The sequence below is a fragment of the Podarcis liolepis genome (genome assembly GCF_965112155.1).
Source record: "Podarcis liolepis genome assembly, chromosome: 15".
NCBI classification, from domain to species: domain Eukaryota; kingdom Metazoa; phylum Chordata; class Lepidosauria; order Squamata; family Lacertidae; genus Podarcis; species Podarcis liolepis.
In genome coordinates, this window is record NC_139566.1 from 16,378,011 (window position 1) to 16,401,544 (window position 23,534).

The window sequence follows — 23,534 nt, forward strand, 5'->3', positions numbered from 1 at the left end:
TTATTAGAAAGCAGTATGTAAATGGCATGGGATTAAGAACAGCACAGAGGGAAAGATGGGAAGTCAAAGTTTAAAGAGAAATGTATGACAAATTTGGAATCAAATATATATGTAGAGATTTAAAAATGTAATAAAAATTTGACAAAAAGGAAGAGAGAAGCCAGTGCGAAGCAAGGAAGGAAAAACTATGGGGGGGGCACCGGGAGAAAGTGGGGCATGCTCACTTCAATGAGAGAGGAGGGCCTAATGATCAACTAAGCCCTGGCCTTCCTTTTGCAAGGGACTCCGCAAGCCTCCTCTCAAGGAAGAAGGGGGGTCTTGGGGCACTAAAGCCCCCATGGGCTGCTTCCTGCTGGCCCCTCTTATTTAGGCTGAATTTCTTATCCTTTCCTTGATGCATTGGGGTGGGGAGGTGTAGGCGGGCAGCAGGCAGACTTGGCAGGGGGGCACCAACCTGCTGCTTTTCAAAGCATAATGAGAGGGCTGTCCCCATAGTTTTTCTGACTGGGGTAAACTGTTGGCCCATGCAGCCCCAGAGGAAGAGAGATGCAAGTGTCAGTTGGGGGGGAGGGACAGTCAGTGAGCCAGACTTTGTGGGGTGACCTCTCCTGCTTTCCCTCCTTGCAGGCTCCATCTCCGTTAACAGCCGCAGCACGCCCTTCCTGGCCAGCGGGGAGAGTGAGATCCTGGACCTGGATAGCGAGATGTACCTCGGGGGGCTTCCTGAGAACCGCCTGGACCTCATCCTGCCCCCCGAGGTGTGGACAGCCTTCTTGAACTATGGCTACGTGGGCTGTGTGAGGGACCTCTTCATTGACGGGAAGAGCCGTGACGTGCGGCGCCTGGCCGAGGTGCAGAGCGTGGCTGGCGTCTCCAGCTTCTGCTCCCGAGAGACCCTTAAGCAGTGCAGCAGCTCCCCGTGCCGCAACGGAGGCCTCTGCCGGGAGGGCTGGAACCGCTTCATCTGCGACTGCGTGGGCACTGGCTACCTGGGCCGGCTGTGCGAGAGAGGTGAGGGGACCCAGGGCCCAGAGGAGGCAGAAGGAGTGCCAGAACCAGCTGAGCTTCCTTTTGCTGAGCTTCAGCACAAGCCAGATCTTTGACCCTGTGCAAGAGGGGTGGCCATGCTTGCCCAAAGTTGGCCAAAGCACCCAGAGGGCACCAGGTGGGCAAAGCCTGGCCCAAGCAGTAACCGAAGCCTCTTTCAGACAACCCGTTCGTTGAGCATTCATCCTGTTTGAACAGAGGTTACATAAGGTTGCCTGAAGTCATCCCCTGACTTCCGGGTCATTTCCCCACCTCTTGCTTTTGTTGCCCGAGGGGTCTGCCCCCCCCCCCACTTTCATGGTGCAACCTGAATTGGTCCATGTGCAAACCACCCATCAAACTGCAAAACTGGAAAGGTCTCTGAGTGGCTGGTGGGCTTGTAAAGAATTATTTACCAGTGGGCTGTGTTCTAGTTGTTGTTGTTATTTAATGCTGCCATTATGAAACAAGCAGCATTTTTGATGCTTCACACTTGGCCCTGACATGACGTGAAAAGGGTACTTTCCTCCATATGTGCCAGAGAAATCGTGGTGCATCTTTTTAGGGGATGCTCCTTCTTGCCATCTGCCTTTTTAAAAGAACCACTCACATGAAAAATGACCAATCTGCAGGAGGACCTGCGAGAAAATGTTGCCTTGCAGAGGAGTGTGTGCCCCTCTTCAGGCTTCCAGCCAGCCAGCTATGCTCTCTTCCAGAATACAGTGGTACCTCAGGTTACAGACGCTTCAGGTTACAGACTCCGCTAACCCAGAAATAGTACCTCAGGTTAAGAACATTGCTTCAGGATGAGAACAGAAATTGCGCAGCGGCAGCAGGAGGCCCCATTAGCTAAAGTGGTGCTTCAGGTTAGGAACGGACCTACGGAATGAATTGAGTACTTAACCTGAGGTACCACTGTATTCCAAACTGCCCCCCCCATGCCTCCTTTGGTTTTCTAGGCTCCTGCCCCATGAATTTCAATTCAGCATTCTCTGCACACAGAGCATGCACTGTCCTCACTGGGCTATTTTGAGGGCTCTGAATATTTCCTTCCCTCCCCAAAGATTTTATTTTCTTCTTCTTCTTGGGTTCTTCCAAGCCTGCTTCCCCTTGTGCAGCCCTTGCTTTGCAGGCAAAGAGCCCCTGGTTCAGTCTCTGGCTGAATCTCCCATTGTAAAAGAATCAGGGGTGATCAGGTGACGGGGTGGGCGGGCTCTTCAGCAGAGCCTCCTCCAGACCAGGGGGTAGCCCGTGTGGCACCTTCTATGGGCTACAGCTACCATCATCTCTGGCCATTGGCCGTGCTGGCTGCTGAGGCTGCTGGGAGTTGTAGTCCGAGAGTCTCTGGATGGCACCATGTCAGCTCCCCCTGGAGTGGGTGAGGCGGACATGTAGCCTGGCCTGTTCCTAATCACTCTTCCCTTTCTTGGTTCCTCTCCCCACTCCCTTCTCTCTCTGTGTCTCCCCTCCCCACCAACAGAGGCCACAGTGCTGAGCTATGACGGGAGCATGTACATGAAGATCATGCTGCCGACGGTCATGCACACCGAGGCTGAAGACGTCTCCCTCCGCTTCATGTCGCAGCGAGCCTACGGCTTCATGATGGCCACCACCTCCAAGGAGTCGGCCGACACTCTCCGCCTGGAGCTCGATGGGGGCCAGATGAAGCTCACAGTCAACCTAGGTAACCAGCTGGTCAGAACCCGGCAGGATCTGTTCATCTGCCCAGAGAGCCCCCTGAGGCAGTGCTGGGGTGCAGGCAACACCTTAGAGGGTGGTCAGACGCAGCAAGGGCGCTCTGGTGGGGGCAGGCAGGCTCCATTACACGTGTTTCCGCAGGGGGTCCTTCTCAGGGAGGAATCTTTGTGCAATCGAAATGCAAAATCCACATGGCTTTTGGGAACTCTCGCATCGTGCTGGAGCAAAATGCGATACTGTTTCATTTGGCTACCAATTTCTCATCGTTCATATGCCTTTCACACAGACAGACGCACGCCAGGGGTAGTCGGCTGAGCTACACCTGAGTAAATATGTATAGTTATCCCTCTGTGGCGAAAGATCCATCAAATGCAACAGGCATTTCTCAAAAGCCTCCCTCTGACCAATCTGTGCTGGGCAGGCTAGCCTGGACTTCACCAACCAGGTGTCCTCTAGAAGTTCTTCTCTATGACTTCCATCAACCCCCGTCCTGCTGGCTGGGTCTCATGGGAGTTATAGTCTGAAACATCGGAGGGCAGAAAGTTGGGGAAGGCTGGGTTCCCATGGAGATACTAGCAGAACCCGTCCCAAAAAGTGGCTTTGCCCATTCACCCAACCTCTTGAGGATGAACGTGGCAGAGGGAGGTTGTGCTGTACTTGATGGGGATGTCCGCGATATCGTGGGTGACGCCTGCAAAAACAAGGCTGCCCATCATGGATTTTGTCTGGGCTGCACAGCAAAGATTACCGTATTTTTTGCTCTATAAGACCACAAGACGCACCTAGTTTTTGGAGGAGGAAAACAAGAAAAAAAATATTCTGAATCTCAGAAGCCAGAACAGCAAGAGGGATCGCTGCGCAGTGAAAGCAGCGATCCCTCTTGCTGTTCTGGCTTCTGGGATAGCTGCGCAGCCTGCATTCGCTCCATAAGACACACACACATTTCCCCTTTACTTTTTGGGAAGGAAAAAGTGAGTCTTATAGAGCAAAAAATACGGTACTTGGAAGGGTGTGTTTCAAGGCTGTCCAGCATTTGATGGGCCTCATGGACTATGAAACTGTGCAGCTTTACTGAGGAGCAGCCATACCAACCCTGGTGGGCTTGACTTTCTTCATTGGGGCTCCCTGCGTGGCCGTCTCCATAGGCATACAACTTCAGCTTTAAATGTAGAATTGGTAGCCAGAAATGAAATACAGTGGAACCTTGGTTGTCGAACTTCATCCGTTCCGGGAGTCCGTTCTGGGAGTCAAACTTAATCCGTTCGACTCCCAGTACCGTACAAAAACCAAGATGCAGTTTCTGATTGACTGCAGGAGCTTCCTGCAGTCAATCGGAAGCTGCGTCGGACGTTTGGCTTCCAAAAAAAAGTTAGCAAACCGAAACACTCACTGTATTTTTCTCTCTATAAGACTCACTTTTTCCCTCCTAAAAAGTAAGGGGAAATGTGTGTGCGTCTTATGGAGCGAATGCAGGCTGCGCAGCTATCCCAGAAGCCAGAGCAGCAAGAGGGATCGCTGTCCTTGCTGTCCTGACTGCGCTTCGCTGGAGAGGCGCTGCGCAGAGAGGGAGAGAATATTTTTTTCTTGTTCTCCTCTAAAACTATGCATCTTATAGAGCGAAAAATACGGCACTTCCAGGTTTTTGGTGTTTGGGAGCCGATTTGTTCAGGAGCCAAGCCATTGGGCAACCAAGGTATCACTATACATTAGCTCATCCTCTCGGGCGCTCAGCTGCAGCGCTATCAAGTTCTGCATGCAGATTTCTCACACACTATTTTGTGGATTTTGCTTTCCAAAACACAGGGGGTTTTTCACCCGCAGCTTATTTCTCCACAGAGGGTGAGGCGAAGGTGGGGATGTTACATGGAAGCCAAGCCTGGGGCTTTTTCTCTGTTTCTCCCTTTTTGTTGCTGGGTCTTTGGAAAGATGCCCCTTCCCAGCCTGGGGAGAAGAGGAAGATGGGCCCCCTCCTTTTCCCTGGAGTAGCCTTGGAGGACCAGAGATGGTGGTGAGGCCGGTCCTCTTTGTTAAAACCAGGACCTGCTTTCCCTGCCTGACGTAGCCAGCCATGGAGACTGAGAGGGGCAGGAGCTTTCCTCCCTCCCTCGTGCCTGCCCCACTTTGTCCTCTTCGGTGTCCAGACGAGAAATGGGTTGAAGAAAGCCCCATTCACCTTTCTAAAGACCCAAGCACAGTAATTTTCTCCTCCCTGCCCACCTTGGTTTTCAACCCTTCATTGAGACATAAATGGCCAGCCCAGAGCAAACAGCCATGGCGACCAAAGGCCCCACAAATGCCCCCCTTCCCCTCCAACATGACCCTCTTCCCACCTTCCATGTGCCCCCCCAAACCGCTTACCTGGTGCCCATTCCTCTCTCTGTTCCCTGGGCCTCCCTTCCCTTTATCCCTCCTCCTGCCTGGGGTGGGGGGGTTGCTATTGTTCCCTGAAATTTACCCACTGCCCATGAGAGGGGCTTTTGGTCCTGTGACTGTTTGCATCCACTGTTCTGTTGCGGTTGACGACGCACGCCAAGCCCAGCTGTGCAGCCTGTGGGAATGGGGACTCCCCACCCACATGCCCCCCATTAAGAGGAGAGCCCCTCTCCCCCCACTGGCAGACACTGGAGTCTGCAGAGGACTCAGGAGCACCCTCTGCCCCGACCAAAAGGACACTCCCCCTCACAGGGCTCCCCCACCTACCTCTCCCTGAGGCACTGATCCATGAAGGGTGCTCCGGCGATTCTTGGGGAGGAGGGCAGTGCTGCTAGTCCCGCCCTCAGCACTGAGAGCGGGGCAGCACCTGTGCCATGACCCTGCTGTCCAGGAATTGCCAGGCACACCCTTCCCCCAGTCAGAACAACTGTGGGAGCTGCTCTTCCTGTTTCTGGAGGTTCTGAGAGGTTCTGACTCGGAGAGGAGCTGGCGATGGTGCCGGGGGCAAGACCTGTCTGGGTGTCGTTGTGCTGGGAAGTACCTTTGGGGAACGGGGAGAGGAGGAGGGCACTGCCACTATGGGGTCAGCCCTTCCCCTCCCTCTCAGTCAACAGCTTCAGGCTTGAGAGGAAGGAAGGGCTGCCCCACTTCCTACTGCACAGCTGGTCTTCACAAGGTAGCCACTTGCCAGCACTGAGGAGGAATCCCAAAGGGCAAGCAGGGGAGGCTGGGAAGGAGCCACAGGTGAACAGGATGGGCAACTGAGAAGCAAAAAATGGAAGCACAAAAGTCTATGCACAAACCAGCCCTTTCCCCTTTCTGAGCGCTGTGTGTAGCAAAAGGCCTGGGGGCAGTGGGGGTGGGGGCCAGGACACCAGCTGAATGCTGGGGAGGTTGTTTGTTGGTGGGGAAGCCCCAGGACCAGGCCTATGGGTAAAGGTCCACAATTCAGTGAATGTCATCAGTCCCAGGCCACAAATAGTTGGTGGTGATATTCAGCTCAGTTCTGTTCAACTTAGTTACGTTCATTGCTCTGAGTAAAACTTAGTTGAATACCACCTTGTGTCCAGAAACTCAGAGATAACTCCCCTCTCCTCTTGCTCACAATTGTCTGATACAGACAATACAGTCCCAAACGGCCCTGTGATGTGGATCCTGGCCTCCTTTTCATAGCAGCTTCAGGTTGCTGATGTAGTTTCAGTTGGACAAATGGAGGGGGGCCTTCAGCAATCTGGCTGCTAGGGCCACTGCCCCACCCTCCCCACTAAGATGTATATAATACAATGATACCTTGGGTTACATACGCTTCAGATTACAGACTCCTCTAACCCAGAAATAATACCTCGGGTTAAGAACTTTGCTTCAGGATGAGAACAGAAATTGTGCTGTGGCAGCGCGGCGGCAGCAGGAGGCCCCATTAGCTAAAGTGGTGCTTCAGGTTAAGAACAGTTTCAGGTTAAGAACGGACCTCCGGAACGAATTAAGTACGTAACCAGAGGTACCACTGTATATACCCGAGAAGTCTGTGGTTCATTAGCTATGATGATGATGATGATTGATTGATTATTGGTCAAATTACCACTCATCACGAGACCACAGGGTGGCTTACCCAAAAAAGTGAAATACGTAATTTTTTATTTGGTTAGTTCAGGCTTCCTCAACCTTGGCCCTCCAGATGTTTTTGGCCTACAACTCCCATGATCCTTAGCTAGCAGTACCAGTGGTCAGGGATGACGAGAATTGTAGTCTCAAAACATCTGGAGGGTGGAGTTTAAGGAAGCCTGAGTTCGTTCATAAAATTTATATACCACTTGAGTGTAGAAAAAACACACACGTTTCCTGCACTGCAGGGATTGGACTTGTTGACCTTTGGGGTCCCTTCCAACCCTACAATTCTAGGGTTCAGTTTCAAGTTTTATTTTTTAACCAAAATAATTATATCTCATTATACAGGCGACTTAAAAAAAACCAAAAAACACCCATTAGATCCTGTTTCTACATGGAAGTTAGCAGTGGTCCCTGACTGAAGACAGCAGCATCTTAAAAATAAATGAAAATAGATAAATAAAAGGGATTGTTCACAGATCTCCTGGATCCCATATTGTTTGGTGCTAAGATTTTAAACAAGGTTTTTTAAAAAAAACCTAAAGTGGTTCTAATACAAGGCAATCTTCTGCCTTGAGAAATGAAGCAAATCTTGCAAAGACGGGTTGGGTGGTCATCAGACCAAGCGGCAGGCAGGCAGGCTCCGTGGTTTGAAGCCCAAATGTGACTCAGTAGCAGACCCAGGGGTGGGGTGCAGACCACAGAATAAAAGCGGAGGGGCCAGACTCATATTTAACATGCAGGAGAACTGCAGATAATAAAAACTTAAAAGAGGCTCAGGTGATTTGTAGATCACCCTCACCTGGGCTACAGAACTGTCAGCTGAAAAATAGGGAGGGGGAGGCCTCCCAGATCACAGGTGGAGAACTTTTCTAGCCCGAGGGCCACATTCCCTTGTGCTTGACATCCCGGGGGCCGCATCCCAGTGGGGGAGGGGGCCAGAGGCAAAAAAAGTGGGCCGGGCCACAGATGTGACTCTTACCTTGGTGGAGCACTTTGATGCAGGCAGTGGCCTGGAGGAGCCCGGAGGGCTGAGGAGAAAGGCCTGGAGGACCAGCTCTGAGGTTCCCCTCCTCTCCTGTGGATCAAGGCATTGTAGGGAGTGGGGGCCACGGCCACCAACCCAGGCCTCCCACTCAGAAAAACCACCCCCAGGAGAACGACCAGCGGCTGGTTTGTGCATAGACAGAAAGACCCAGGTATATTTGCAACTGCATCCTGTTGGTGCAGGTGGAGGAGATTGTGGTGGGGTGTGTGGAGTAGGGACAGGCAGACTCACCCAGACCCCTCCCCAGTGCAGAGGCAAGTGTCCTCCTTGTCGTGCGTTTGTCCCCAGATGGTGGGCTGAATTGGTTTTCTTTTTGGGTGTTTGGTTGCAGACGTTACCATGAAGGATATAAAACTGTCTCGTTCTCTTCTCTCTCCCCACCCCCACCCCGGCCCCCCGTCTCAGACTGTGTCAGGATAGGCTGTAACCCCAGTAAGTTGCCATATATATATTTCTTTTTTCCATTTTTTCCTTCTTCGACTCATTCTTTTTAATCCTGCAGTTTCTGTTTTATTTTGCTTTTCTAAAGGAAAAAGGTGGTGTGGTGGTAGGCTGTGTGTGTGTGTGTGTGCTTTTGTGTGTGTGTGTGTGTGTGTGTGTGTGTTAGCGAACAGGACACAGGGATGCTCCAAAGGGTTCTCTCCTCAGTCCCCAGGACAGAACAAGCCCATGAAACGTCTTCCTTCTTGTAGACGCTCAGGATGAGCATCTGCTAAAGCCTGTAGGAGTTGGTCAGTAGCAGAAGCCAAATGTTCCCCTTCCTCCACAGTTGCTTCACATAGAGATGAGCCCACCTACCCCAATGCCTTCTCCCCTCTGTAACATGCAACAATAGCCCCTTCCTCCCCTCTGATGAGTATCAGAGGATCTGCTGACAGCCAGGATGCCTGGGTTCTCTTAACCACACCTTTTGAGGTGAGTGGCACTGAGTTTTTGTGGAAGGGTGAGTTTTCCCCCTAATGCCATTCCTGGAACTTTTGAGAGAATTTCCTGTGGAAGAAATGTACCTGGGATTTCGGGCAGTGCTCAGATTACATAGAGGATGGCGGAGGGGGCATTCCATTTTTGGATGTCTCTGCTTGCCTACAGGGTGGTGTGATTTTCCTAAAACCGAAGGCAATCATCAAAGGGTGTGGATTTCATTAATTCTCCCCTCTTTCTCCCGTAATTTGAGGACTGGTTTAAAAGAGAGGAGAAAGAGTTCGGCATGGCTGAGGGGGAGGCGGAGACTTTGCAGGGCAGTGAAAATTTACAGAAACAAAAGCGGAGTCGATTAAGTTGCTGCTGGAAAAGGAGGCTTGCAGGGACACCCGGAGTAATATCTCCTACACAATACGGGTAATGGGAAGAACCCCCCGGGTGCTCCCAGTTTAGCAAGCCAGGTTTTTCTGGCCTGGTTCATGACAGCGATGTGGGGGTGCTAAAGGGGTCTGTCTCAATCTGAGCAGCGATCAGGTCTGGGGAAGGGGTTGGGCCGGGGGGGGGATTCCCTTTGCACCCCCAGCGCTCCACACAGGCAGCTGAGGAAAGACAGGCATGGACACTCACCTGTTGTTTGTGCAACTCTTGTTTCCAAACACTTTAACGATGATTTTACAACTTGGAAATCTCCCTCCATTCTACATTTTGTGCAACATTGAAGGAGGGGAGATGGGTCATTGGGGCAAAAGGGTGTTACAGATCAGCAGCCCCCCCTGGAACTGGGCAAGAGGCTCTAGTGGGGATCCAAATGAAAGGGACAAAATCAGCCCCTCCATATCTGCTCTGTGTCACTTGTCAGCTGGTTCAGTCTAATCATAATCTTCACGAAGCACACACTTTTAAATGCACTTTGATAGTCAAGAGCTGTGCTGGGACAACTGGGGGGTGGGGGATGCCAAAGTCGGTGCAGGCCTAAATGCAGGAGGTCCTGGGATTCACAACAACCAAATTCCAAGCTCTGGGACTTGTGAGGGGCTGGATATTGCAGGGCAGTGGAAATTTGCACACACACACACACACCCCTCACAACAACCTTGCGAGAAGACAGTGGCTGACCCAAGGTCACCCAGTGAGTTTCATAGCTGAGTGGGGATTTGAACTCTGTTCTTCCAGGCCCAAGCCCAACACTCTACCCACTATGGCACACTGGCTCTCATACAACACTGGCTCCTTGTCTTGCTTCCTCTGACAACTTCCAGGATTGTGACTCAGAGGCAGGCGAGTTTCTGGGCCTGCAGATTCTCAGGGCTGCCATGTAAATCAACCCAGGCTTCCAGTTTGCAAAGGAGGGCTGGAAATGAGAGAGGGAAGGGAAACTGAGGCATACAGAAGTGGGGAAGAGGGTTCAGTAAGAGGGCAGGTGATCCTTGTGTTTATTTTTTGAAACGGGTCCATCTGCAGGTGCCAACAGCAATGCATCTAAATTTGTGTTGGCTACATAAGCAGAATCAAAATACTTTTTTAAACCCAGGCATCCTGAACCTCAGCCTCTGCCCTCTCCATTTGGAGACGAGGATTTCATCTTTGTGCACTGGAACAAACACACTGGAACTATGGATGAGCCAAAATTGGGGGAGGGGGCTGATGTGGGCAAACATCACTTCTCATGTCCAGAGGGGCTCATTAATTGCTCCTTCACACAGCCTCAAGCTCTGGCATGGGAACAGACCACAGGCCTAAGCCCCTTGATTCCTCACTGGAGTCAAGCACCACAGAACCACATGCACTCCATCGGTCCAGAAGGTTCTGGTTCCTTCTGAGAGCTGAGGAGAGACGTTGAGGATCCTGGCTGACTGCAGCATTCAAGGGCTGGTCTAGTGGCCTGAGGGGCGGGACAATTTTGTATTGCTTTGGGGTTTATGGCTTGGAGAAGAAGAGATGTGAGTACACTCTTTGCAGGGGGGAGGAAAGGGTTAATAAACTGCACCCAGGAAAGGCTGCAATCCTGGGGGTTGGAAGAGAATTTCCTTAGCAGGAGAGCTCCCAGGAACTGGGAAATTTGGGGTCAGGAGAGCTAAGATGACCCCCGCTTCATAGCCTGCATAGAATTGTCTTGGAGCAGGTGGGGTTGGGTGGGGGTCCGCTTGGCCCACTGCTCCATGCCTTAAGGGTTCGGAGCCTGGAATGTTATTTGCATGTATTAACATACACTCTGCAAAAGTGTCTGCATGTATAAACATATGCAGATGAAAAGCGCCAGAGTCAACTCCTGCAGTCTGTAGGAGAAGCAGTTGCGGTGGGTTGGAGAGTGGTCTGGGAGGTGCTGTTCCTGAATCCCTCCATGAGGTGGCAGCACCCAAGAAGTCTCTGGTTTCCTTTCAGTACCTGAGAGCTTCACAGGCCTTCCCTGGTCGCTGCAGTACACATCATCTTCCACTTGATGACAGCACAAGCTTTTAGAAGTTGCTGCTGCTGCTGTAGCTGGATTAGCCACCAGGTGGCAGCACCCGCTAGCAGTGCTCACTTTGGCCAACAGGTGGTGTCCATGACCAGAGAGAGAGGCAGTGGAAAGAGGCAGCCCTGGGGGTTCTCTTAGTCCTTGCAAGACTCCACTGTTTGTGTTTGTTCTTAAGCTTCTGGGTGGAGGGAGTTTGCTTCTGCCTCTCTGCAATTAATAATGGCTCGCAGAGCAGCATTTATCAATGTTAGCGTAAAGGGCAGCCTTCTCAGTTTGAGGAGGAACAGTGCAGGCTGGGACAACCATGAAAGGTGCACAGCCACTGAGGCTTCAGCTGTTTGCCAGGGCGGCATGCTTGCCTTAGAGGGTGGATGTTGTGCCTCTGAATGAGTTCCTGTAGCCTAAGCTTGGCAGCCAGGAGGTCCTGGGATTCAGCCATCTCTCCTTGTCCCAGAATCAGTCCTTTGGCCTTCTCATGGCAGGAAGTGGCCTTCTGCTGTTGGTCAACATGCCAACGCAGCTGGGATGGGCAGAAGGTAGATCAGGATCTTCTGGCAGATTTCTAGATGATTTACAACAGGTCACCAAGGGCTTCTGACTCCAAAATATTTTACAACAGCAGGACCAACAAAAAAACCTCAGACTCCACTGATTCAGTTCTGGTTTGGAAAATGAATCTCCCGGCTCAGAGAAGCCCCTGGCGTCTGAGTGTTTCTTGTCCTGGTTGGAAGGACTTGGGGTTCAAGTGAAAAACAGGTAGATCCAGCAAGCCTGACATCTCCTCTCTGTTTTGCAAGCTGGCAGCAGCCGTCCAGGTTTCAGACTGTAGTCTTCCCTAGCTGCATCTAGAGGTGCCAGTTATTGAACCCCAGATCCCTTCGTGTGCAGAGCAGGTGCTCTACTGTGGAGCTGTGTCACCTCCGCTTAAAATAAAGATTCTGGTCTTCACCGTTCAGAATAAAGGGATGGAGGAAGCTGCCTTAAAAGTGAGCTGGTCCATCTTGCTCAGTATTGTGTGCACTCACGGCAGCAGTGGCTCTCCAGAGTTTCGGATTCGGGGCTTTTTCCCTGCTCTACCTGGTGATGCCAGCAGGGTTGAACTTTAGGATTGAGCCATGGTCCTTTGCTCAGGCTCTCATGCCAAAAGACACCTGGGTGTGATTATTCCACTTCTACACACCTGGAGCTCACATACTGCCCATGGATTCCAAGAAGGGCACCCCAGACAGTGAAGAAGCGCCCTGTTCTATGGGTCCGGCTGCCTTCTGACCCTCTCAGCTTCCCTCTGCCTGGGATAGGATGGAGGCCCTATGGGGTGTACGATTCAGGAGTGGCGACCGAATGTGTGAGACAGGAAAGTGGCAGCCACGCAGATGGCTGGGCTTGTGTGCTGGGAGTGTGCATGTGCCTGCAATGGTGAAAAGATACGGTGAACTGGCGGGGGGAGAGGGTCTTTAATTCTTGGGCTGGGTCCCTGTGCGAGGCTTTGAGGGGTTCACCTCTGCAGGGTTGGGGCTGTTACTCACGCAGCGGGCCTGCCCTGACTCTGCCACCCTGCCTGCCCCATTGCAGGTAAAGGCCCCGAGACCCTTTTTGCCGGTCACAAACTCAACGACAATGAGTGGCACACGGTCCGCGTAGTCCGGCGCGGAAAGAACCTGCAGCTCTCTGTGGACAACGTCACTGTGGAAGGTAAGCCGAGGAAGGTCGCTGGCCCGAGCTAAGGGGCTTCAGCACTCGGGGAGAAAGAAGGTAGTCCTTGGGACTGCAAAGAGCCAACATCCTGGCATCATTGCGGGCGGGTGTGTTCTCCCACACACTCCAAGCAGTTTTTCCAGAATTGTTGCTGTCGGTTCTCCATTTCTGCCACCAGGTGGCACTGAGTGACTTTGGAAGCAGCTGGCTAGGAGGGACCATGCCTGAGTTTGACCACTAGGGGGCACATTGGGCTGGTGATCCAAATTAGGGGCTGCCAATGTTGACACAGAGAGAGGTACTGCTAGCAGTATCTGAGTGGGCAGGTCTGGACTTGGAATGTATGGAGGGGCTGTGGGGAATCCATAGCAAGGAGCAGGAACCTTGCCAGCCTGCAAAGGGGCAGGATTCCACATCTGGCTAAGTATCCCCTTGGGGGGGGGGCAGAGAGCCACTGAGTGTATGGTGGGGAGCAAATGCTGTCCATGTGCTTCCCTTCTCTCCTTGGTCCAGTTCTCACCACTTGCCAATAGGAAAGGAGAGGCTCTTCCTTGCTTCAAGAGAGATAGTGAGCAGGAAGGAGCTCTGCCCAGCCTGATCAGGGGAGTTCTGTCCCGTTTTGGCCTGAGATCTTGTGGCAACCGTGTGTCCTGCCCCCCCCCCCTGCCTATTGCCCAGCATCCCCTCCTGGCTCCATTTTAACAGTGTGCTCCCCCTCCTACTGTGCTTGGCCCAAGCAGGGCAAATGGCCGGTGCCCACACCCGCCTGGAGTTCCACAACATTGAGACGGGCATCATGACCGAGCGGCGCTTCATCTCGGTGGTGCCCTCCAACTTCATCGGCCACCTCAGCAGCCTAGTCTTCAACGGGATGCCCTACATGGACCTCTGCAAGAACGGGGACATCAGCTACTGTGAGCTGAACGCCCGCTTTGGCCTGCGCAGCATCATCGCTGACCCTGTCACGTTCAAGAGCAAAGCCAGCTACCTGGCGCTGGCCATGCTGCAGGCCTATGCCTCGATGCACCTCTTCTTCCAGTTCAAGACCACGGCCACTGACGGGCTCATCCTCTTCAACAGCGGCAACGGGAACGACTTCATCGTGGTGGAGCTTGTCAAGGGGTGAGGGGTCCACAAGGGGGCGCTGGGGGGCCCCATCCACATCCTGCCAGACCTAGCCAGAATGACCTCCCGTACACACACCTGTAATTAGCCCTAGCGACATGAGCAAGATCTATGTACACCTTCCCTACAAATCCCACCTGTCAGCCAGAGTGTTGCCCCCTCCCACCTGCTGCCTCAGGCAGCACAGCCAAGATGCCTGCATAAAGGTCCTGCCTGGTGCCTCAGGATCGCCTTCCCTGCCTCACCCACTTCGCTGATGGATGATGTACGTTTCTAGCCCACTTTTCCTCTGAGCAGCTCCAGGATGCGTGCAGGGTTCTCCCTCTCCCCACTTTATCCCCACAACAACCTGCGAGGTGGCTAGGCTGAAAGAGGCAGTGACTGGCCAAGCGGAGAATTTGAACCCTAGTCCTGGTCCGACACTCTCTACCATCACGGGTAGAGACACGGGTGGCGCTGTGGGTTAAACCACAGAGCCTAGGACTTGCCGATCAGAAAGTCGGCAGTTTGAATCCCTGCAATGGGGTGAGCTCCCGTTGCTCAGTCCCTGCTCCTGCCAACCTAGCAGTTCGAAACCACATCAAAGTGCAAGTAGATAAATAGGTACCGCTCCAGCGGGAAGGTAAACGGCGTTTCCATGCGCAGCTCTGGTTCGCCAGAAGCAGCTTGGTCATGCTGGCCACATGACCCGGAAGCTGTACACTGGCTCCCTCGGCCAAGAAAGTGAGATGAGCGTCGCAACCCCAGAGTCAGCCACAACTGGACCTAATGGTCAGGGGTCCCTTTACCTGGTCCGACACTCTCTACCGTCACAGCACGCTAGTTGCTTTCATTTTCTCCAGGCCCTGATTGGACCCTCATATTTGGGGTCTCCTGGGACTGGCAAAGTTCCAGTTACAAGCCACTCTGAATATTTGGGGGGAGGGACAGATGCTTTGTATACAGAAGGTCCCGGATTCAGTCCCTGCTGCCTGCAGTTAGAAGGACCAGGTAGGAGGTGAGACTCTGGAGAGCCCCTCCCAGCCAGCATAGAGAAAAGAGGCTGCCACTTCTTCATTATTTTGCAGTCTACCTACAACCATGTCTGCTGCTCATTTGCCAGAGGGGGGGGGGGCGGCAGAGGGTGAAGGGGGAGCTGTGCCACTTAAGCTGGGAACAGTTAAGCTGGGAGAGGCTCCTTCATTCAATCCCAGGCATTCAGGAAATGCAGGAGACATTGGTGGACGACCCCAGGTGCTTTGCGGACTGGCTTGACTCTGGGCTTGTCACATGTGGCTGGTGCTGGGAAGGCTCTTCTGCCTGCTGGGGGGTGAGGTCAGGCTGGACAACCCTTTTGATTCCCTGCCTTCCCCACCCCCGTCCCGCTTTCCCCTCAGGTACATCCATTACGTCTTTGACCTGGGCAACGGGCCCTCGCTCATGAAGGGGAACTCGGACAAGCCGGTGAACGACAACCAGTGGCACAACGTCATCGTGTCCCGCGACACAAACAACGTGCACACGCTCAAGATTGACTCTCGCACCGTCACACAGCACTCCAACGGTGCCCGCAACCTGGACCTCAAGGGTGAGCTTACCAGGCTGGCCTGGCTTGCAATACCCTCTCTTGGCACTAGAGGGCAGCCTCCTTGCAGTTTATGGGAATGCGCTGGTGCGTTCGGAGTGGAGGTCCAGTCCCCTGTGCCCTGTCGAAATGGACACACGTTTCGCAGCTCCTCTATGTGACACTAGGGGGCACTGTGCTGCCAAGTTGGGTGGGGGACAGTTTTAATCTTCCTACATTTATCGCATCCCATTATTGTTGTTTTAGGCAGGTGCCCTGTTTTGTTGGTCTGATTTTATGTGGGTGGTGGGTGGCTGCTCAGGAATGAAATAAAACAGGAGCATTGATGCCCCAAGCCAAGTGCATCTGCCCCCAGGACAGTCCAGCAGGTACGCCTTCCCCTTCCTTGGCCTGTGCAGATTTGCTGCTGTCTCTCATCTTTCTTTAGACTTGGTGGGCTTGTTTTGCATTGTGGCAGTGACATCTTTTTATGCTCAAGAGTTGATTTGATAGTTCTTAAGTTGACGGGATCTTTCCAGCTCCCCTTTTCTCCAACCACAACCATGCACCAAAACACACACAGCCACACAGGCCTTTGGGCATTTGCTGTGGGGTGGGGGGTGAACCGGGAGGTGCAGCCTGGGGTCTCAGGGCCCCTCATGTGTCCGTTCCACCTTGCAGGGGAGCTGTACATTGGAGGCCTGAGCAAAAACATGTTCAACAACCTGCCCAAGCTAGTGGCCTCGCGGGACGGCTTCCAGGGCTGCCTGGCCTCCGTGGACCTCAATGGCCGACTCCCGGACCTCATCGCCGACGCCCTGCACCGGATCGGGCACGTTGAGAGGGGCTGTGATGGTAAGGGGGGGGTGCAGGGTGGGCCAGGTCTGATTTGGAGCAGGAACCGGGTTAAGCACACATTCCCCTCCTCTGCTGCTTCTCTCTTCCAAATCCCTTCCCCTCAAACCTGACCCAGCTTTTCTTTCTTAAAAAAATGTGCTCATTTCCTTTAAGTGAAGAGGCTGTTTCCTCTGGAATTTGCATTCTTCCATTCATTTTGTCATCCAGACAGTGGCTCTGCCAAGCAATGGCTCTCCCTTCTTGTCCTCCCAAATTTTCAAGGCTTGAGTAGCAATTTTTCTGACTTTGAATGTAATTGCAGTGCTGGCCAGCCCAGTGCAGATTGGCGACAAGGCCACGAGGCAGGGGATCGCGTCTGGGAGGCAGCGAAGCCTTATTTGCATTCCTAGTGGGCTGCTCTTGTGAGGCCTTGCTCTGTGGTCCCTTGCCTCCGCTCCCACCCACCCCCAAGCTGGGGTTTTGCATTAAAAAATACACATCACCCTCATTTCATTTTTGCAGTGAAGCAAGAATGCACAAATGCAGTATTTCCTCCTTTCTAAATATGTTTAGCTGGAACATCCTTGTGTTGCTAAGAGCTTTGAAGAGAATCACATTCACCTTGAACTGGCCTCTGGTGCACCAGAGCTGAGAGGTGGCTGCTGACATTCCCCAGAGTCCTCCTGGATCAGATGAAAGGGAGCCAATGCAGTCCCACTTTATGTTTCTCACAGTGGCAAGGCGGAGGGAAGTCCACAGGCAGGACATGAGCAGGACAGCAGCAGAGCTCTCCCTACTCAGGATACCAGCTAGTGCACTAGGGCACAGAGCTGGTCCACCAGAACTCCTCTGGTGTTCTTAGAAGCTAAAACATAGCAATCATGGCTAGTAGCCACAGCTAGCCTCATCCTCCATGAAATTGTCTAATCCTCTTTTAGTGTCTATCTTGCAGGAGGGAATTCCATAGTTTAGCTCTGAGCTGCATGAGGAAGGACTTTCTTCTGTCTGTCCTGACTCTTCCCACATTCAGCTTCGTTGCACGTCCACAAGTTCTAGTGCAGGCATAGGCAAACTCAGCCCTCCAGATGTTTTTGAGACTACAGTTCCCATCATCCCTGACCACTGCTCCTGTTAGCTAGGGATGATGGGAGTCGTAGTCCCAAAACAGCTGGAGGGCTGAGTTTGCCTATGCCTGTTCTAGTGTTAGGCGAGAGGGAGAGAAACTTTTCTCTAGCCGCTTTCCCCATGCCGTACTTAATAATAAACTCCCTCCCATGTTCACAACCCCTCATTCACCTCTCTCCTAAACTAAAATGTCCCAGACAGTGTAACCTTTCCTCATTTGTCTTCAGGTCCCTCCAGACGTCCTTTTCCCTTGTGCATTCAGGATGATTTGTGCTCATGATGGTCCTGGGGTAGTCTGTTGTGATACCTGCCTGCAATTTTTTGGGGGGCGGGTGGGCAGAGAGGCTGCTTTGTTTCTGACGAGTGCATGTCCCAGAAAGTCCTGCTGAAATCCCGTAACTTCTTACACCACCCAGGCTCTGGTTTGTTTTGGTCCTGCTTTCGTTGCGCTGCGGTGCAAAAGGTGCCCTTCCATACGGCAATCATGCAGCAGCAGAACACGGAAGAAGGAATGTGGACAGGAGCCCTGCCTTGGCAGCTGCAGCAGTGGACTCCTGTCCGCTAGTGCAGACTGCTGCTGCAGACAGGATGCTGAGTGGAGCACCTGGATGTGCACCTATTGCACCTGTTCTGACGAAGCCGATCAGCTACCAGACCAGCATTTAAGGCCTTGTGGTTAACAGCTGAAGCCCTGAGCAACTAGAGACTAGATTACCCGAAAGGCTGCCTGTCCCTGGACAGACCTGTTAGATCACTTAGATTGCCTGGAGAAGTCTGGAGAACATCACAGGGTAGTGACCTTTCCCGCCATTGCCCCCGCACGTGGCATGATGCCATGATGCTCTCTGCCCTGCGTGAAGCAGCCTCCCTTCCACTGGCTTCGGGAGGCTTATAAAGACACAACTTTACCTCCTGGCTTTTCCTGACCCACAAGGCTGGAGCCCTCTTGCATTAGTTTGAACCCCATGGAGTTCTGCTTTATTGCCTTTTGTAAGCTCTCACATGTTTCTATGCTGCTGCTTTCCTTGGTTTTTAATGCTATTGGTTTTCTTTTTGTTTTAACAAAATAAAATTGTTTGCCATATAGATCTTTTAAAAATACTAAGCTGTTTATAAATGCCTCTAAGTTAATGAATAGGCAAGCACTTCAGAACAACTAATACAGTGGGAAAGTGTGTGGAAGGCTCAGTATAAATCCACTGCTAATGCAGAATATATCCCCACCCCCCACACAAAAAAACCCCACCCAGTCTGAAGGAACCCCCAGTCAGCCATGGGGAGGCAGAATTGTGCCTCAGCTGCTGCCTGAGCCATCTTCAAGGGCAGCCCCACACAGAGAGGAGGCCAGCAGCCCATGTAACAACTGTGAGCCAGTCAAGGAAGAGGTGCAGCTGATTAGACAAGCTGTGATGGTGGCGATGATGCTTTCCGGGGCCTGCCACATGGTAGGCAGAGGCAGACAACACAAGGGAGGACTAGGGAACCCTTGAAAGCCCTGAAGTCTCCCCCTCTTGCTTTCTCTCTCTTTGGCCCCTCCCGCTAGGTCCCAGCACCACCTGCACGGAGGACTCCTGCGCCAACCAGGGCGTCTGCCTTCAGCAATGGGACGGCTACACCTGCGATTGCACCATGACCTCATATGGTGGCCCCGTGTGCAATGACCGTGAGTAGGAGGGGGGAGATGGGAGTGGCAGGGAGGGAGGGAGGGAGGGAAGGGGCAAAAGGGGGAGCTTATCAGCCCCAAGGGAGGAACACACCCTGGACACTGAGCAAGGCAATGAACTAGTAGCGCCGCTTGGACTGGGGCTGGCGTTTTGCAGACTGGAGCCCTCCTCCTCCCTTTGGGGAGTGGGCCCAGTGCTGCCCGCCTTCCCTCCCTCTGGCAGCCTGCTTCCTCAAGGCCTTTTGCTGTGTGGGATGGGGAACAGAGGGCAGTTGAGACCCCAGGGGAGCAACGGGATGTGTGTTTGTGTGTCTATTGGTGGTCTTGTCACCCGGGGGCACCCAAGAAGCTTCTCAAGGTCCACGGTACCCATGGCTAGATGAGACCGAACAAAACGAAGGAATAAAAGCAAGCATGCGGTTGGCAAAACCACATGAGGTTCACTATTAGGAGCGACACTGTCAGGTTATTATTAAAAGGCTGTTGCATTGTGCGTTCCACAAATGCGTACCAGTGGAAAACGAGTCATCTCTTTGTCTCCAGAGTTAAAGTTCACACTTTATAGATAATCTGAAAGGCGGGGCAGGAAGGAGAAAGTCTCATGGTACACAGTAGAGAACAACCCTCCCTGAAAACACAAACACACACCCCTTCAGAAAAGTGGGAAGGAGTTGGAACAACCTTCACTGCCCCACGGCAGAGGGAGACTGTACCTCTTGCCGCAGCAGAGGGCAGCACTAGGGCACCTGTGGGGCAGGGGAGCTGTCCGAAGGGCAAATGGGGGAATTGGGGGGGGGTCCAGGGTCTTCCTTGCTGCAAGAACCTTCCAAGCGGCAAAGGGGACTATGAGGGAAAGGGGGATTCAGCATTGAGAACTGTTTGAAGATGGCAATGCCTACACCCCACTCGATGAAGCCCCCTCTGCCCCACTGAACAGATGGCAGCCAGAAGGTGAACTCTGCACCACTACGACTGAATTGCACAAGCCACATACACACACCCTGGCACGTTTCATTGCTGAGCTTCTCAAACAATTGCGGCTGGTCTTGTATTGGGATGGGTGGAATGTCTCGTCCGCCTGAGAATTTGCACCAATATCTGTAGGTGAGATTGATCTGTTTTGCCACCGCCTGTCCCAGGTTTGCCTTTGGCTTATGAGGGTGGAGTTTGCAACCAGATGTTCCAGAAAGGCAGTGTCTCAGAGTGGGATAAGTAGGGAAAACGGGAGGGTGAGTGGGTGTCCCCAAGTTATCATATCTGCCAGGAGTAAGGAACATAATGGCACAAAAATTCATGGAGGACTAAGGTTTGAGCTTGGAATCCAAAGGTGGGAAGAAAAGGGGTCTGGGTGGGCAGAGCAAAGTAAGGGCCTCCCAGGTTGAGGGAGGACAGGTCCCCTAGTGGGGACATGGCGTCTCTTCTCCTCCTCCCCCCTTCTCAGAATAGCCCCTCTGCAAACCCTGCTGCCACTTGGCAGTCACCGTGCACTATAATTAATCTCACTTTGTTACGTTATCTCTGTATGTGATGCACGGCAGATTTTCATCTTTGAAAAATTCGCTATAAAAAACAAGGTGCTGATAGTCTAGGGCAGATCATCCTACACCCCCCCCACAGCCCCCCCCCCCCGTTCTGTGGAAGGCAGAGCAGCCAAAAGGGCTGAGATGACAGGAGAACGAGAGGTTTGAATCTGAGGCAGGGGAGTATCTGTACTCAAGAGAGCTGCTGAGTAGTGGGAGGGGGTTTGTCTCTCTGCCTGGGGGGGATGAGGGTGGGCTTTTCTGGTGGTGCCTGGCAAGGAGGCCTTGGGGAGCAACTCCCTGTTGGCTGGATGGGCCGGGGTCCATTCCAGTTCTACGCTGGGGGTTTTCCTCCTTGTGGTGTTGCTTGCAGCGGAAGGTACTTAACTTGGCTGGTATCTCTGCAGCAGTGCAGGCCTTAAGGGAGACTCTCTGAGGAGTGGCTAGGAAGGAGGGGCAAGGGAACAGCTCCCTCTCCAGCACTGAGAGAACCATATTTCTTCTGCAGAGTTTTCATCTTGACAGTTCCCTTGCTCAGTTTTTAACAAACAATTGCCTCCGTGCCATGCCATGGAAGTGAAAGATGGGGAAGGAGGGTTGTGTGTGGGTTTATGGGAACCTCTCCTGGCACTTCTGAGAGCTTCCGGGGGGGGGGGGGAGAGGCCGGGGACTGCTGCCTCAAGAACTCTTGGTGAATTCAACAGAGCCAGAGCACATCAGGCCAAGGCTTCATCTGGAACCTGTTTTCTGTACTAGGTGCATCTCTCCAGGAAACAGAATGCCTTGTATGTGCAGAGTGCCTTTCCTTCGCTGCTGCTATTGGTCTATTTCTCTGTAGTGACTGGGGCTGATGGGAGTTGTCATCCAAAACATCTGGAAGGCACCAGGTTGAGGAAGACTGTAGTAAAACAAGAACATCATCTTAAGTCCCATTGCTAAAGTCGCACACAAATCAGAACTATTTTGAAAGTCTAGAACTAACAAGAGTAGCATTGCAAACAACATAAAAAATCAGCAGCCAACCTCTTCTCACCTGCCAAGACTAGGCTGAGCACCCCAAGGTCACATACCATTGCCCACCTGGAGTCTGGCACCCAGCTCCCCACACCACCCCCCAGCCTAGCATACACTATTACTGGTGCCAGAGAGGATGTGCTGGTAGATGTGGGGGGCATCCTGTGGTCCTTGTTAAATGCATTCAAGCCACCTAGCAAACAACCTCACCTTGGCCACCCGCAAAACTTCCCAGGCTAGAGCTGGGCTGCAGTTTGTCAGGAGACGCATTTTAGTTAAATGCTCTGAGAATTTCCTTTGGCAAGCCTTTGCCTCTCCTCCCTGCCTGAAGGAAAAGGGTCATTTAGTCAAATATTCACCAGGATATTTCCCACCTTATTTGTGCATGCAGGCCTGGTGGTTGGGATTTTGCGACTCCTGTGATTCCCTGTAATGACACTTGGTCCTGGGCATCGTGGAGGATGCAGAATGGCTTCTGGATTCGCAAAACAAAGGTTGTGCTGTTGCCGCTGCTAATTGCCAGCCCCTCCCAAGAAATGATTAGGAGAAATTCACCACCACAATAACTCTGAGAACAAGCTGCAAAATCCCCCTGCCACTGCCTCCAGCATTTTTCTCTGCCAGAAAATAGGGTGGAGAATATATGCATCTTCTGTCCGATGAGCTCAAGGTGTGATACATTAGAAACTGAGAGCCAGTCACAGGCCCAAAGGTCACCCAGTGAGCTTCATGGCTGAGTGGGGAGTTGAATCTACCCGTTCTTAGTCCAATCACCATGCCACACATTCCCCTACCAGGCCCCAGGTAGGAAGTCTTCCCACCTTGGCATTTGTGACAGAGCCCTCAACTTCTCTACCCACAAAAGCCGCACACACACCACAACATTTACTTAGCATTCTGTGGGCAGAGAACATGCTCAGTCCTCACTGGAGAGCTTTGGGTTCCCTTGAGACTTGTGATACACAAATGCACACATGTGCATACACAAGGAACAGCACGGCAGCCTGAACATTGGAAATGGAAGGAATTTTTTGTTGCTTTTGGTTAGATTCTGTGGATATGAGGTGGGAATAGTTATCTATCTTACCTTAGCCACATCTGAAATTGACATCTTGCACCTTCAGTATAGATTGTCTTTTCCCAGGGTGGCTAATACAATGGTAAGAAGCAAAAGCACAATATAAAATTATAATAGTGCATCGAATCAAAGCAGCAAATTGAAAGATGTAATGGCTAGTTTAAAGAGGCGGTAAAGTCAGACTCATACTGTATTAGCAGTTCTTTAAAAAGACTGGGAATGTAGAACTGCCTAGGCCTGGTGCCTAAATGTTAAAGTAAGGAGGGCTCCAGGCGGGCCTTCTAAGGGGAAGGCATTCCAAAAGGCAAGGAGCCAACACAGGAAAGGCTCTGTCTTCTCTGCTGCACTTCAGAAGGGAGGAGCAGGCCAGAGAAAGGATTCAGGTGATGCTGATGTTTCTCAGAGCAGAGCCCCCCAACCCAATGAGTCTTCTTATCTTGGGGTCAGCCTTTCTCTGCTCATTCCCCCACCTCTGAAGCTCCTATTTGAGCTGCCTGCTCAGTTTTCCAAAATGGTCAGAGGCAGGAAAGGGGTGGGATGAGCTCTGCTCTGTCACTGCTCGCAGGCAGAGGCTCTGAATTTCTCATACCCAATTTGGCAACCAGATATTCAACAGGTGCGCGCGCACACACACACACGCACACACACACACAGAGTTACGATGTCCCTCCATGCTAGCCAACACTTTACCTTTTGAATGTTTTCCTGCTGAAGCACAGCACACCTGTCAAGAGAAAGGCGCTAC

The 23,534-nt window shown here is 52.3% G+C and overlaps 1 protein-coding gene and 1 long non-coding RNA gene across 30 annotated transcripts in view; one reads left to right on the top strand and one right to left on the bottom strand.

The window, feature by feature from the left end:
- The window catches only part of NRXN2 (neurexin 2), a 351,610-nt gene that overhangs the window by 181,464 nt on the left and 146,612 nt on the right, over nt 1–23,534 (top strand). For 17 of the 29 annotated variants that reach the window (XM_083477881.1, XM_083477880.1, XM_083477886.1 and 14 more), the window contains 8 exons: nt 628–1,011; nt 2,507–2,710; nt 8,216–8,242; nt 12,762–12,881; nt 13,622–14,006; nt 15,386–15,576; nt 16,234–16,407; nt 19,058–19,177. In XM_083477881.1, coding sequence (XP_083334007.1) covers nt 628–1,011; nt 2,507–2,710; nt 8,216–8,242; nt 12,762–12,881; nt 13,622–14,006; nt 15,386–15,576; nt 16,234–16,407; nt 19,058–19,177 — 1,605 coding nt within the window. The remainder of the gene's footprint in view (nt 1–627; nt 1,012–2,506; nt 2,711–8,215; nt 8,243–12,761; nt 12,882–13,621; nt 14,007–15,385; nt 15,577–16,233; nt 16,408–19,057; nt 19,178–23,534) is intronic. The other 12 variants (XM_083477882.1, XM_083477883.1, XM_083477887.1 and 9 more) reach the window with 3 other exon arrangements.
- LOC310693896 lies at nt 20,765–22,862 on the bottom strand. The gene is made up of 3 exons (XR_014519407.1): nt 22,799–22,862; nt 21,922–22,036; nt 20,765–21,595 (listed from the first exon to the last, which is right to left on the bottom strand). It is a non-coding gene; the product is annotated as an uncharacterized lncRNA (long non-coding RNA).